This window comes from Ascaphus truei, chromosome 17 (assembly GCF_040206685.1).
Source record: "Ascaphus truei isolate aAscTru1 chromosome 17, aAscTru1.hap1, whole genome shotgun sequence".
Taxonomy (NCBI): Eukaryota; Metazoa; Chordata; class Amphibia; order Anura; family Ascaphidae; genus Ascaphus; species Ascaphus truei.
Window position 1 is genome coordinate 16,333,557 of NC_134499.1, and position 16,059 is coordinate 16,349,615.

Consider the following 16,059-nt stretch of genomic DNA (forward strand, 5'->3'; position numbering starts at 1 on the left):
AAATAATGCAGGTCCTACACTACACTGTGAAACCTTTCCTTTTAGCTCTGTGAGAGGGGAAAAAACCATAATGGGTCTTGTTCCTGCAGCAAGTGAAATGACCTTCCAAGTTAAAAGGGTGAAGGAGGAGGAGTGAGCTCTGGGGGGAGGTGCCACAGCCTCCAAAGAGACATAGGTTAACACAGATACCCAGCAAGGTCAAACTCCCACACCCACCACAAAGTGAATATATATTTATGTCAACCAGACAGCATTGGGCACCCCCTGTCTCTTGTTATATACAATTGCCACGCTCAGTAGCTCTCTGGTTGACATAAATATATATTCACTTTGTGGTGGGTGTGGGAGTTTGACCTTGCTGGGTATCTGTGTTAACCTATGTCTCTTTGGAGGCTGTGGCACCTCCCCCAGAGTTCACTCCTCCTCCTTCACCCTTTTAACTTGGAAGGTCATTTCACTTGCTGCAGGAACAAGACCCATTATGGTTTTTTCCCCTCTCACAGAGCTAAAAGGAAAGGTTTCACAGTGTAGTGTAGGACCTGCATTATTTTGGTTATACCTTGACGTTGGTATGCAGGCTTATGACGCCTTTGGCCAATGGGTTAACTAAATAACCAATTATTATTATTGAAGTATTTTACTTTATATGTTTTGTCAATTGGATGCAGCATTGGGCACCCCCTGTCTCTTGTTATATACAATTGCCACGCTCAGTAGCTCTCTGGTTGACATAAATATATATTCACTTTGTGGTGGGTGTGGGAGTTTGAGCTTGCTGGGTATCTGTGTTAACTTATCTCTGCTTATAGCATGAGGCCCCTAGTCTGATCATTAGGGAAGCAGGTATTTAAACCTGCTCGGTGCTGTCTCAGTCTCTCTCTGCCCTAAGGCCTGGGACCCGCTGCGCTCGTTGGCGCGGGCGGCAATGTAGCGAGTTCCCCACCAGCAGGGGAATCCTCGCGAGTCGGTCCCGGTCCCCACTGGCTGCACAGCTGATCACACGCTGTGGCGCGTCAGCCGCTAGGAGACACCACAGAATGGTGTTTCCTAGCTTCGACGCGTCACGTGGTGTGGCTGTGAGCCAATGGGGAGGGGAGGCTGCGGGAGGAGGAGAGGCTTCGGGGAGCGGGGAGGAGTGTGGAGTGAAAGCAGGTGAGTGCCTGTCTGTATATGTGTGTGCCTGAGTGCCTGTGTGTGTGTGTATGTGTGTGCCTGAGTGCCTGTCTGTGTGTGTGTGTATGAGTGTGTGTATGTGTGTGCCTGTCTGTGTGCGTGCCTGTCTCTGTCTGTGTGTGTGTGTATGAGTGCGTGAGTGCCTGCCTGTGTGTGTGTGTGTGTGTGTATGTATGTATGAGTGCCTGCGTGTGTGTGTTTTTTTTACTTACCTGCAGCCCGTGGCAGCCCGTGGAGGGAGGGGGGGGAAGAGTAGCGGGTCCCTGCGCTCAAGCCACGCCCCCCCTCCCTGTCAATCCTCCCAGTCAATCCTCCCACCTCCCGCTCCGGCCCCTCACGTCATGGCCGCGCCCCCTCACGTCATGGCCGCGCCCCCCGACCCGTTTGGCCACGCCCCCCCCCGCTCCGAGAAAAGCATCCTGTAGACCGCAGATCGCGGTACAGCGAGTTGCACGCGCCGCCGGCAAGCAAGCCAGCCGTGCGGACGCGTGCAACGGGACCTTAGCCTAAGAACCCGAAGGCTGCGCTGATGCCAGGAGACTCAGAGGGAGAGCCTAAAGCTGCAAGGTGGTTTGTTACTTTTTCTTACTGCATAACCATGAGAGGTTTAGTAAGAAAGCGGACGAGCAGTCCAACCAGCGAGGTTCCAGTGAACTGTATAGTTAGAGCTCTGTTTCTGTTCTGTTCTGTGTTGTACGCTGCAGTCCCACTCCATATGAGGAATAAAGCAGGCAGAAGCCTAGGGAACCTAAAATCTTGGTACATGTCCTATATTTTACCCTGAAAAACTGCTATAGTGATGCCCAAACAAAAGTCAGAATGCTCTTACGGGACTTTTGCCACAGTATATATAATGTATTATACACTATGCATAGATAATTATGTGTAGCTATAATTAATATTAATATTATATAGTTCTATTTAAGGTCTTATTCACTTTGTGTCCTATTCATTAAACTCTGATAGGATTTATATCTCACTGTAAAAACTGCATTTAAGTGATTAGGTTCTTGATGAGCAATTCAGGGCGATTTGCAAACATTGTACACAAATGAGAACGACCAAAACAGCAGTGGGCATATTCCCCTCCAAATAGTCCCATAAAAAAACCCTTTGGTGAAATAGCTGTAATATATGCAAATGTTAATAATTTGAATATATTTGTGCAAATTGAAATGAACATACCTCCTGGTTATTTCAGGTGTGTTCACAGGTCTCTCTCCAAGTGGATTACAGGGGGCTCTATTCAGAGGTATACAGGTAAATGTGCCCTGTGCTACTGTATATTGGTCTCTCGCACTCTCCTAAAACCCCAGCATTATTTAGAATGAGAATGCCAGGCCAAATGCCCATCTCTAAGTGTTTTCCAACATATCTTTTTCAATTATTATTTTAAGTTATATTTCCGTTTTTTTACGGTCACACTTATTTTAAGCAGTTTAATGCTGTATTATGTTATTGTAGCATTTCCTGCTTTGGTTGCGTTTTTTCCCATAATTGGGTCAAAGTAAAAAAAAACCTAAGAAATCGAGTTTTGTTCACACCAAAAAAAAAAAACACAAAAATGGTTTAAAACAAAACAAATAAACGTGCCCACTCTTAATTATTAGATTTCCATGTACTGTAATTTAACTTACACAATACATATACATTTTTATATGTATGTGTTCGTTTAAATGTAGCCTGAATTGCCTTCCTTGGAGTGTGGGAAAAGGCATTTTCTCATGGATCCAGGAAAGCTGACAGCCTCTACATTTCCATGTTTATCTAGTACAGGCTACCTGTCAAGTCTGTTTCCCCCAATATTCCCCGTCTGTGGGGAACTTTAGAGAGGCTACATATGTTTGTACTGTATGTAGAAACAGAGACATATCTAACTAAATAAATGCAAGACACAGCTGGAGAGAAAGATAAGTTGTGTATGGATTTTTACCTGTAACTTCACTTGGGAGGCCAAACACTTGGACTTCACAGATAGTGAGAGATTGTTTACTCCCAGGGTTAAAGACGGTTACATACCGCCCCTCCATACCATTACATTCAAAGGCAAGGGTCTGCCCATTATTCATCGTTGTAATAGCACCACATCTGAAGACAAGAAAAAGACGCAGGGTCAATTTATCAACCTCTCCACAATCCACACCAATGTAAGATAGCTATAATACTGTATTTTAGTATCATACATGGGGTTATGGGTTCCTCCTTGATCTTGTGTGTTTCCAATTCTTATTTGTGCCCCATTGATCCGATCTGCACAGCAGTCACCTCTGTTGGTGACAGCCACAGTGAAGATTTTGAACGTTGATTTGAGATCCACCATCCACCAAGGATCATCTTGCTCAGAGGTGCCAGCACACTCTATGAAGAGGTAATTGCTGGAGAGAGACCCATCAATAGCATTCTTTGATTCTCCATACATGTTATACAGAGTGGATTGGTTTGCGATGCCTTTTAAAGCCACATTTGGAGCTGCAAGACATTCAAAAGTACAAATGAAATATACTCTTCTGAAAATCCAAGCAAGTCATACAGAAGGTCAGAGAAACTTGTTGTTACAGTATTCTTAGCCATTCTTATAAAGCACTGACACTTATGGCTTAACAAAATCGGAGCCTACACTAGCTAAACAAACTAAGGGGCACGTGTATTAAGGCACCAGTGGGGCAAAAAGTGCACCACAATTATTATAAGAAAACTCATATTGTTTCTGATGATTTTTTTTCTTTTCACATGTGCAGTACATTTTTGCTCTAGAATAGATTTGATACAAAGGGGGATATTCTTGTAGCTGTGAGTTTGTCCTTGTAAAACTGCACAGTTTTACATGGTCATAAGTAACAGATTAAAACTAGCCAACAATTCCGAATTCTGTATTACAAATCGCATATTTTAAGCTGCATCTATAAAAAGTGACAAACAGCCCGGTTTAACAGCCCAAATGCCCAGATTGGAGTTGCTTTGGAAGCAGAATGGCCTGAGGTGGCGCTCTCCATCCAGAGGCTGAAATATGGGGTTTGCTGAGGTATGGGGTTTTGCTCTCTCTCAGCTAAACCCATATTTCAGGCTCTGGATGGAAAAAACAATACCAATCGCGGACCTTTGAAGGCAGTGAGAGATAAAATGCGAGGTAGTAGAAGCGTTTTTTGCCTTTTGCACTTAACGAATCTACTAAAATTCAGCTAATTATCCAAAAATGTGAGTTTGAGCCTTTTTGGTCATTCTGCCAGGATTTGCAGCGCCAAAATGTAACAACTTCTTAAAAAAAAAAAAGACGCCTATCCCACATGATTTGGACATGCAAGAAGGGCTTACATACTGTAATGGCAAAACATACAAATCCCATCGCAAAGGGCTCTTTCTGTACGGATTTGCACAATTCAAAGCTATGGTATTAGAATATCCCCCATACACCTTAAAACACAAGAGGAAACGATGTAAGAGGGGTAAGTGCTCATATTTTGTGCTTATAAAAGAAATGATGACATGGTGAAATGGAAGACTAATAGATTATAGAATTACATTTAGGTGCAAATTGTAAAATCAAAGATTAATAGACATTGTGATGGACCTTGTTTTTTTTTTGAGTGTTGTGCTTCATTGCAGCCTAACAGGTTGGCTAACTCATTAGGGAGAGATGGGGACTGGCAAACTGTCAACATGTTCAACTTCAATCTGGCATCAGAAAGGAACATACAACAAATTGGTAGGCACTGCAGTGTGTGTGTGTGTGTGCGCATATAGAGAGAGATAGATAGATCTACAGATCTATATCTGCAGATCGATATCTATAGCTAGATATTGATATCGATAGAGATCTCTCTTTAGAAATAGAGATATCTTGATATATATATCCCTCTGGTGGGAGATGCTGTGATATTCTGTACTAACACTGCCACTAAATCCTATAGAATCTCTGATGTTCTAAATTGTAATGAGATATGCTGTGTTATTGCTAGGAAACCTTAGGCTTGTTTACACTGGGTGTGGGGGGAGAGAGCGGGATGATGATCATGATTTGGTTGTAAAAAAACTTTACACTCGGTACCTCCATTTGGTGTCCTCAGGACATCTGGAGTCTTCACTTCAGAAACATCTGTAAATACAAAAGTAATAGACAAGGGTAATGTAGAACTGGAACAATCAACACATCCTGGACAAAATGTATTAGCGTAAGGCAAGGTAGAGATGGTCGAATCCGCCGAAATCCTTTTCCTGGATTTGCGCTGATGTTACCCCCAAAATCCGTTTTGTGTGTATAATCCGCAAATGGATTTGGGTGGTTTCAATGCGCGGATTCATCAACATCCACCATTGGATACAACCGGACGCTGTTTTTGTAGAATCCATCCACGGGTTGCTGAATCCACGGAGAGTATCAGTATTAATAAAAATCCGCAAACCGCCAATCGCCCTTTTTGACATTGATCCGATGAAATCCACGGACCAAAGGAACCGGCCAATCCGCTGTGGAGCCCCAAAAATGTGCCCATCTCTATGGAAAGGGCGAGTAGAAGTTTGTTTTGAAGCAATGTTCCATTTTCTGTTTGCATGTAATATAAAAATAATTTGGTGTACATTTTTGGCCAGACCTGGCAGACTTCACCCCCCCCCCCCTAATACAAAATAAAAAAGTTATGCAGAGCTTCATACATGTCATTATAATCCATGCACCTTTGCAAACTCCTATTGGCACTCCTCCAGTGTTAAGCTGGCGCAAAACTTGGAGCACAATACATTACTGCAAAATATGTGAGATCATTTATGCAGGTTGCATTAAAAAAAAAAATTTGCACCAACTTTGCATTGATGTATCACCCCATTTATTTCTTGGCTCATTTCTGCATCTCATCTTTAAAAGACATATCCCGCCTTACCTAAAATGCTGTCAGGAACACCAAAGACTTGAACTTCACAAAGGACAAGATGCTCCTCCCTCCCAGGTATGGTAACTGTTACATATTGTCCGACCATCCCTTGGCATGAGAATGAGAGCGTCTCTCCAGATTCCATAGACGAAATGACACCGCACCTAGAACACAGGCAAACACGAATTACCCAGAAACCCATAAAACAGCTTTCCCTTTAATTGATTTTATACATCATATCATAATCTATCAGCCCATAACCACTAAGTGATGTTTTTCCATGTAGCCCCTTCTGGCACCAGTGAGTGGCTGTAAAGATGTATTGGTGTCAGAAGATATATCTTAGAGAAGAGCACGGTCGCAGGGGACCAGGACAATTTACACCGGGATCGCAAACGCCAGACACAACAAAGCAGTTAAATAAAGCAAGTTTATTTTGACCAGAGTCAACAGGCACAACATGATACAAGATGACCACACGACTCACCAAACCGGGGCTTACGGTGAGAATCCTGCCTCACCAGGTACTCGGCGCCACTTCAATAGGCTTAACAAGGGGGTGCTATTTACAGAATAGCAAGTTCAAATGTCCCGCTTGTCTACTCGACCGAGCCTCACTTTGGTGTAACCAAACTCAGGAGGAACTCCTGATAGACTGTGGAACTGAGATCGGCAGGGGTTAACATTGACCTTTACCCTCATCTGAAACTATGAAGAATGGATGCTAAGTCAGCCAATCGCAGAGCAGGACAGCCCACAGAGGTGGGCTAAAGGAAAGTCGGAAATTGAAACTGACTACTGACCCCAGTCACTTGGGGCTTGGGCCTCCATTTCAAGTTCTTGTTGGATACCTCCATGTGGAGATAGATGCCTCAGTCTGGGCTGAGCAATGGCCCTGCCCTCAGACTCACTGTTTCCCAGGCCTGAGTACACACCCCTTCCCACGCCAACAATGTCTCAAGCACTTTACCTATTCCCTCTTTGGATAACACACCCAGATACCTTTGTGTGCAGGCTGCCTAAGCGAACAACTCGCCCCACCAAAGAGAGGAGTAATTCTAATACATCAGATTATATATGCATGGGGAAAATAAACTGCAAACATTGCATACACAGACGCAGGGAAATATACAGAAACCTTACATCCAGTTGGACTGTTAGAGGCACTGGCTGGGCTACCACATTGCCCCTATCGTCAGAAGCACCACTTTGTAAATATGGCCATAATGGCAATGTAATCACTCCCAACCCAAGGGCCACACTATTGTAGCTGTTGTGTAGTACACAGTAAGTCACTGGGGATGGAAAATCCAACCGCAGGTTTTTCCAGGGGCAGGGCAGTCAGCAGGAAAGGACTCAGGAATCATGGCACTAAGGACTTTGGTAAAACAGCAAAAGCACTTACTTTGGGTAATGTTGTTCCTCTACACCTATGTGATTGGTATGAACTTATGAACTTGGGAAAGGAGATGTTTTTGTTGTGTTGCTCTGCCCACCCCAATGTAAGGCATCTTATGCTGTAGGTTGTCAGTTGCCCCCTCTGCAAGTTAGGGGCAGGTAATATTACCTAAGTCCTCTAGTAATTGAACACCATGGACTGTGATACCAGCTTAAAAGATATAAATGAGGGAAGGTTTTTAAGCTTCAGTGAATGTCCATGGCCCTGCCAGAAAGTATCAGTGTGACAGGGTGAATTCAGCAAGGACATATGTTTTTGTTAACCCAACAACAACGATGGTCCCATAAAGATTAAATGATGATCCTGATATCCTCTCTCTTTATTGATTCCACTGTTGTTGGGGTCTAATTTTATCATTACCCCTCAATTCTTCTGGTCAGTTCAATCTATCTACACTAGTCACCTCGTGTTTGATACTGTTCACCAGTTTGCACCTCAACTCCTTACGAATGTAACTACTTTTTTGGTGGCAAACTTCCTGCTCTGCACCCCCCCCCCTGTCTGCTCTTCTACTCGGTCGTGCCCCCCTTACCTCCAATGAAGCGTCAAATGACGCTGCCACGTCATTTGACGCCGCTTTGCCATGAAGCCGCTTGGACTGAAGCCGGTAAGTAAATTTACAGAGGCCTCGTGCTCTCACTGCGGGGCCTCTGTAACCGCCGTGGCCCTCCCCCATCAATAAAGTCTCGCATCCCCCAGTTTCCGCACCGCTGCCTTAAGGCAATGTGATCACGCCGTGCGCGGACACCTCCGTGCGGTCTTCGGCAGCATGGAGTTAGCCTAAGAATCCTGTTAGTCAAAGGTAGTATGGGTAACATAATAGCTTGACGTTATGCTCGTTAATTCATACCTAGAGGTAACGTTACTCCAATCTGGGCCCCGAACAAGGAGGGAGAAAGTCCTACTTATGTACAGTGTCCTCTTGACTTATACCTCTATAAACACTCCATTATAAAAACTATTTTTCAGGGTCTGGGTGTGAGCAATGCTAACACCTCAATGTCATGTTCTTGGAAGGGGTACAATACAACAATGTGTTGATAAGCCTATGCTAATGGGATGAATTTTGGCCATTGTTAAGGCATACCTTTGTGGATATGTGTTAACCTACTGCAATGGAAAGTAAGGTCTGTTACCGATTTAGGTAACCTGATGTTATGAGCCCTGAGTTAAGGAGCTCTGTGGATCTGGCCTTAAGTATTGTAACTATTGATAAAATGATTGGGTGCCTGAACAAATGTGATGATACAGTATATAATTAGAAGATATTGAGGTAAAAAAAGATGTAATGAGCTGATATTGAGCTCTGCGGGGTATGTACTCAAATTTCCATTTGTGTCTGTAACCCTTACTCTTCCCCTGACCGTGTTGTTATCTATTTAGCGAAGGCTATATTTCATTTTGTATAGCACGGACTACATACACAACACTATATTACAATAAATAAGAATACCTGGGATTTAATCTCCCTCCTTGTTTAGGGTCATTGCCAATTCGGATCTCGGCCCCATATATTCTTTCTTTGCAACACTCCAACACTCTGTTGGTGATGGCCACAGAGAAGATCCGATAGTTGTTTCTGAGATCCACCATCCACCAAGGTGCCAACTCCTTCTTCGTATAGGAGCATTGAGACCTCAGGTAGTTGTTCTCCAAAGAGCCATCAATGGCATTTTGAGAGTTCCCATAATAAGCATTGGTACTGGACTGCTTAGATATTCCATTTAAAGCTACATTGGGCGCTGAAAGATACACATATTGTTATCAGCAATCGATATAATAGGGCATTGACCATCAGGGAGTTTTCATTTGAATGAGGTAGTTTGCAGCACCAACAGAAAATAAAACTCTTGTAAACTTATTAAAATATAATGCCCTAAAACCAACTATCTCAAATTTAGTGGCACTGCCTTAAAGGTGTGGAGAATGTTTCGATTCAACTGTGATATATTGCAGTGTCTATAGCAGTGTTTTTCAACCAGGATTCCTAGGAACCGTAGTGTTCCTTGAGCATCCCGAAAGCGTTCCCTGTAATTTTTAGGTAGTTTTAAAATTGTACCAAATACAGAAGAATTTACAATACAATGTATCTGATAGAGACGCTGTTAGAGAGGATTGGGGTTCCTCAGAATTTCACATGGGGTTCCTTAACCAAAAAAAGGTTGGGAACCATTGGTCCATAGTTTAGGAACAGCTTGCCCTAGTAGGTTTTTAAATGTAATGGGCTTGTGTGAACTGGTGAAACAAACCGTAAAGAGGAATAGTAAGGGACAGGGAGCTAGGATGCCAGCCAGATATTTAAGACAGCTTGTAGAATTCTGACTACAGACAAAAAAAGTCCACTAGTCATTCACAATCCGTGTTCTAACACAACCAGACACTTCCCTCTTGCTCTTCCTCAAAACGAGTCATTCATACAGCAAATGGAGTGACAGAGCTTTGAAATAATCACGTCTACATGTACTGTATGTGTACTGTAATTGTGATAGTCTATTGATTTTAGAAGAAGAAACCTGTAAGGTTTTTAAAGATCTGAATAAATCATTGCCATCCAAAAAGAACTTGTATATTGGTTCCCTAGCACAACATATAATGAATCTATAAGGGTTTTGGGTTTTTAGAGCACTGGGTCTCCTTTTCTGAGAGGTGCCATTTTTATTCTAGGAACGGATTGCATCTCAATGAGGAGGAATCTTCTGTGCTAGGGGGGAGAATGTTAAAAAGGTTGGAGGAGATGTTAAACTAGGATGGAGGGGGTAGGGGAATGAAACAGATAATGAACTAAATACTGTAGAATAGATGAGGAAACAAGGAGTTATGGAGGTAGAATGAGGCAAGTGCGAGTTTGAGAAGCAGCGAGACACTCATAGTAAATACAGATAATACTAGAAAACTTCTAAAGACTAAATAAACCAAGTTAGCGCAGAAAGGAAGGAGAAGATACAGCTGGAAAAAAAACTTAAATGCATGTTTGCTAATGCAAGACGCCTGACAGATAAAATGGGGGAGCTTGAATTAATAGCTACAAGGGAGCAGTATGATATCATAGGCATTACTGAAACATGGTGGGATGAAACTCATGACTGGGCAGGTCATTTAGAGGGGTTTCCCTTTTTCGGAAGGATCGAGCAAATAGAAGAGGAGGTGGAGTATGCTTATATGTTAAACCGGATCTAAAACCGATTATAAGGGAAGATGTTTATGAAGGGAATTATGAAAATGTAGAGACCTTGTGGATAGAAATTAGCAGTGGAGGTAAAAGTATAAGAAAATGTTTGTGGGAATATGCTATAAACCACCAAATATCTGTGAGATTGAGGAAGCTAAAATACTTTTGCAAATGGAGAAGGCATCAAAACTAGGTCATGTTTGCATAATGGGGGATTTTAATTATCCAGACAGACTGGGGCAAGAAGATTGGCATTACAACAAAATGAAACAGGTTTTAGGGGGTGCTTAAAGAATATGACCCAAATTATTGAGGAACCAGGAGAGGGGCAATACTGGATTTGGTAATATCAAACAATGTAGAAGTAATAGCAAATATTCAAGTCCTGGAACATTTGGGTAACAGTGATCATAACATGGTCTCATTTGAAATAAATGATCAAAAAACAGATTACTTGGGTTCAACAAAGACCTTAAGCTTTAGAAAGGCAGATTTTAATAAACGGAGGTCTAATCTACAAGGATTACACTGGGATGATGTTTTTGCAGAGAAAAATGTAGAAGATAAATGGGCAGTCTTTAAAACATTGTTAGAAAAGCACACTCATCAGTGTATACGCTTGGGTAATAAGTATAAAAGAAATAAGTCAAAACCAATGTGGCTAAATAACAGGTAGAGGAGGAAATGGAAAAGAGGCAGGCGTTTAGATTCTTTAAGTCAGAAGGGACGGAGACATCGTATCAGAATTAAAAGGAATGTAACAAGAATTGCAAAAGGGCAATCAAATTAGCAAAAATGGATAATGAAAACAGGATTGCAATAGAAAGTAAGATCAACCCTAAAAAGTTCTTTAAGTACCTTAATAACAAAAAATGAGAAAAGAAAGTATAGGACCCTTTCAGTGTGAGATGGGCAGGCAGATTATTGGAGATAAGGAAAAAGCAGAGGTATTATACAAATTATTTGCCTCTGTGTAATCCAGGGAAGAATCAATTGCAATAGTAGTACCGCAGGAGGAAGCCACAACCTCCATATTAATGAACAATTGGATAGCTGAGGAAGAAATTCATAGGCAGCTTGAAAAAATTAAAGTAAATAAGGCACCTGGCCCTGATGGCATACATCCAAGACTTCTCAAGGAGCTAAGTTCAGTAATAGCCAAACATTTAAAATTCAAGGACTCCATTTCCATAGGTTCAGTACCACAAGAATGGCATAAAGCAGACGTGGTGCATATATTTAAAAAGGGAGCTTGATCACAACCGGAGAATTACAGACCTGTGAGCCTGACTTCAATAGTGGGGAAAGTACTTGAAGGTTTAATACGGGATAATATTCAGGAATATCTTATGAAAAACAAAATTATTAGCAATAGTCAGCATGAATTTATGAAGGATAGATCATGCCAAACTAACCTTATTTGTTTCTTTGAGGAGGCAAGAATGAATTTAGACCAGGGTAATGCAGTTTTAGATTTTGTAAAGGGTTTTGATACGGTTATACACACGAAGTTAGTGTACAAAATAAAGAAAATTGGACTCAGTAATAATATATGCACCTGGATTGGAAACTGGTTAAAGGACAGACAACAGAGGGTTGTCAGAAATGGCATTTTTTCAGGTTGGGCTAAAGTCATTATTGGAGTACATCAGGGATCGGTACTGGGCCCCCTGCTTTTTAACTTGTATATTAATGACCTTGAGGTTGGCATCGAGAGCAAAGTGTCCATCTTTGCTGATGATACTAAATTGTGTAAGGTAATAGAATCAGAGCAGGATGTAATGTCTCTCCAGAAGGACTTGGAGAGACTGGAAACGTGGGCAGGTAAATGGCAGATGAGGTTTAATACAGATACATGTAAGGTTATGCATTTGGGAAGCAAGAATAAACAGATGACATACAAATTAAATGGGGTAAATTGGGGGAATCCTTGATGGAGAAGGATTTAGGAGTGCTTGTAGACAGCAGGCTTAGCAATAATGCCAAAAGTCATGCAGTAGCTGCAAAGGCAAACAAGATCTTATCTTGCATCACATGGGCAATGGATGTAAGTGAAGTAAACATAATTATGCCCCTTTACAAAGCATTAGTAAGACCACGTCTTGAATATGGAGTACAATTTTGGGCACCACTCCTTAGAAAAGACATTATGGAACTAGAGAGAGTACAGAGAAGAACCACCAAATTAATAAAGGGGATGGACAATCTGATTTACGAAGAGAGGCTAGCTAAAGTAGATTTATTTACATTAGAAACGAGGCGTCTAAGAGGGGATATGATAACTGTACACAAATATATTTGGGGACAGTACAGGGAGCTTTAAAAGAACTATTAATCCCACGGGCAGTACAAAGGACTCGGGGCCATCCCTTAAGGTTGGAGGAAAGGCGATTTCACCAGCAACAAAGGAAAGGGTTCACCACAGTAAGGGCAGTTAAAATGTGAAATTCATTACACATGGAGACTGTGATGGCAGATAAAATAGATTTGTTAAAAAAAAAAAAAAATTGGACATCTTTTTAGAAAGGAAAGTTATACAGGGATATACCAAATAAATAAACACGGGAAGAATGTTGATCCAGGGAATAATCTGATTGCCAATTCTTGGACTCGGGAAGGAATTCATTTTTCCCCTCATGAGATTGTATCATTGGATGACATGACTCTGGGTTTTTTTGTTTGCCTTCCTCTGGATCAATAATGTAGTATAGATATAGGATAAAGTATCTGTTGTCTAAATTTAGCATAGGGTGAACTTGATGGACGTATGTTTTTTTCAACCTCATCTACTATGTTACTAGGTAACTATACTTCTTGAGGAATTACATATACTGTAGGCACTTTAACTAGAGTACACCAGAAAATAATATCTACCATGTAACTTTATACCTCAATCATTTCAGTGCTCGAGGCATTGCAGAGTTTAAAGTTTTCTATACAGCTTTCTTTGAATATATTGTCAATGGTTTTTTTGCTCATTAAAACAGACATTTAACCCCTCACGGTTGCTGTTAATTCTTACCTGGTAGCACCGTTTTCCCAGATTCAGGAGGACTCTCAGCATCTAAAAGAAAAATGTAATTACCATGTTAGAAATATCAGTTCAGAGAGCTACCCCTGCCGTTTACTACTACTTAACGCCTTTTTTTCCCTGCATTACAATTTTATTTCTAATTGAAAACAGAACTCTCCTCCTCCCTCAATTGTTGTTTTTACCTTAATAGATACAGGGGGTCATGTGGAACTTTATTGCAATACCCCAAACAAGTACAATTAATAGAAAACTGCATTGCACTTTCGGGTCTTGTGATCATATGACCAGATCTGCCCCGACCTCATGAACAGAAGAGGAGGTTCACCGATTAGGATCTCGGCTCACTAGGAGCTAAGTTCTCAATTTCCCCTAGATCAGGGGTGAGCAAAATGGGGGGCGTAAGATTTCCCAGGGGGGCACGGCAGTTACAGAGGCTCTTCCCCAAGGCATTTAAATTAAAAGCCAGGGGGGTAGTGAGAGGCCTCTGCAACTTCCCTTACCTTCGGCGACGCAGCATCAAATGACACCGTGAGGTACCGTTGCCACAGCAACGTTACCCCGTGGCATCATTTGACGCTGGAGACAAGTAGGGGGGCGCAGGCTGAAAGGTTTGCGCACCCCTGCCCTAGATACCAGCAAAACATCAATGGCAATGGGGCAACATTATAAGGACCCTCGGAGAGACCATTTTTATGTTGCCCCAACGTCATGAGGAACTCAAAGGGTAAAAGCAACATGTCTTGCTTTTAAAAGTGTACTCACCTGCTCTAAACTGCACTCCAAAAACATTAATCAAAACCAAGAGTGCACAGAACACTGAAACTGCCATATTGCAGAATACAGTACTGTACGGAAGCTACAGTATAGGAGGAGAACGCTGACGCAGACTGGATTGTGAGCCTAACCTGCTATTTTTATAGGTTTCATCATGCAGGGAATGCCGAGCTGAAAAGGGGCAAAGTAACATTTAAGCTGGACAAATATTGGTCACACCTGTTTTGTAAATCTGTTCAACTCCAGTAAGGTCATTGTCCTGGAACAGGATTATGTTTTTTTCCCTGCTCTCTGGATACCAGCACTCTTGCCCTAAAACTAGTGGTGCATTTTTCCGTTATGTGATTCCTGTCCCTGTTCAGAGTGACATTGCAACAAATGTATCCTTCCCTCCCTGGTTTGCTCGTTGCCTAGCAACTACAGCACAGACCCCAGTACATTTCTCCCAGAAATCCTAGTTGTTTGTGTAGTCCTCCTATATCCTGTTTGCACAGAGTAGCAGACTTCCCTTTTTGGATCCAGCAGTCTGTGAGTGCACATCTCTTCCTGCCTCTCCGATACAAGGCATTCTTAATTTACCTCTCCCCCACATATGCCACTCACCCCACAGTTTCCCTCATCTGTTATTGTTTGTTTCGCAATAAAAGAACATAAAGAAGGACTCAGTGTGCATCTAAAAGGGAGGGAGTTAACCTGCCTGACCCTACCTCTTGGTTACAAGGCCATGTCTCTGCTGGAGTGGAGAGCAGGCAGAATAGGCTGAGTGGAGAGAGGTCGAAAGGGGGAGGGGGGGAGCGGAGATGGGGGGGAAACGAAGAGAGGTGGAAGGGGGGGGGAACGGAGAGGTGGAAGGGGGGAGGGGGAGAACGGAGAGAGATGGAAGGGGGGGAACAGAGAGGTGGAAGGGAGAGGGGGGAAACGAAGAGAAGTGGAAGGGGTGGGAAACGGAGAGAGGTTTTTTTTTTCTTGCACAAATGTTTTTAATTACCATTTTTGGAAGGTAGGACAGTCTATCATTCCTGCTTGGAGAGTTGGTGACGTCACCGCTCTCAAGCATGAGTGAGCTCAACGGCAGTGTGGTTGCAGCCTAAGGCTGTATCCCCTGTGCCGCGGACTGCGCTCATGGTTGAGTGGTGACATCCCCAACTCTCCAAGCATGAGCGTTGGGCTGTCCGGCACTTTTTTGGAACGCGCGAGCGGGGGGGTGTGGCCTAAACAGTGACTGCTGCTTATTGGTTGAGGAGGTCATGTGACCCCCCAGCACGCCTCAGTCTATGTAATCTGTCTCTGCAAGCGCCCGCAAGCGTACTTGGGTGGTTGTGCTGACAGCGCCAAGCGCGGTCAGTGCCAGCATGGACGCAGCCTTAACAGTAAAAATCAACTCTACAGGAGACAGGCTGAGACAGCTATACAGAGCAAGCAGCTTCACATAGCTATACAGAGCTTGCAGCCATAAAAATACATAGGCTGCAGCTGCACAGACTAGCAGCCCCTGCTTTCTACACAGCAGAAAGACTGTAGCACACAGGGCATGTAGGCCCACACAGCTTCAGTGAGGTACAGCCATCACACCTAACCCTGCGCT

General features: G+C 42.8%; 1 protein-coding gene across 1 annotated transcript in view; it reads right to left on the bottom strand.

Annotated features, from left to right (window-relative positions):
* Positions 1-14,619, bottom strand: part of LOC142468008 (uncharacterized) — a 55,925-nt gene extending 41,306 nt beyond the window's left edge. The window contains exons 1-7 of the mRNA XM_075574059.1: positions 14,463-14,619; positions 13,689-13,730; positions 8,951-9,239; positions 6,048-6,202; positions 5,219-5,266; positions 3,357-3,642; positions 3,107-3,261 (exon numbers count right to left, since the gene is read on the bottom strand). Of these exons, the coding sequence (XP_075430174.1) occupies positions 3,107-3,261; positions 3,357-3,642; positions 5,219-5,266; positions 6,048-6,202; positions 8,951-9,239; positions 13,689-13,730; positions 14,463-14,529 (1,042 nt within the window). The 5' untranslated portion in view covers positions 14,530-14,619. The remainder of the gene's footprint in view (positions 1-3,106; positions 3,262-3,356; positions 3,643-5,218; positions 5,267-6,047; positions 6,203-8,950; positions 9,240-13,688; positions 13,731-14,462) is intronic.
* Positions 14,620-16,059: the final 1,440 nt, after the last annotated feature.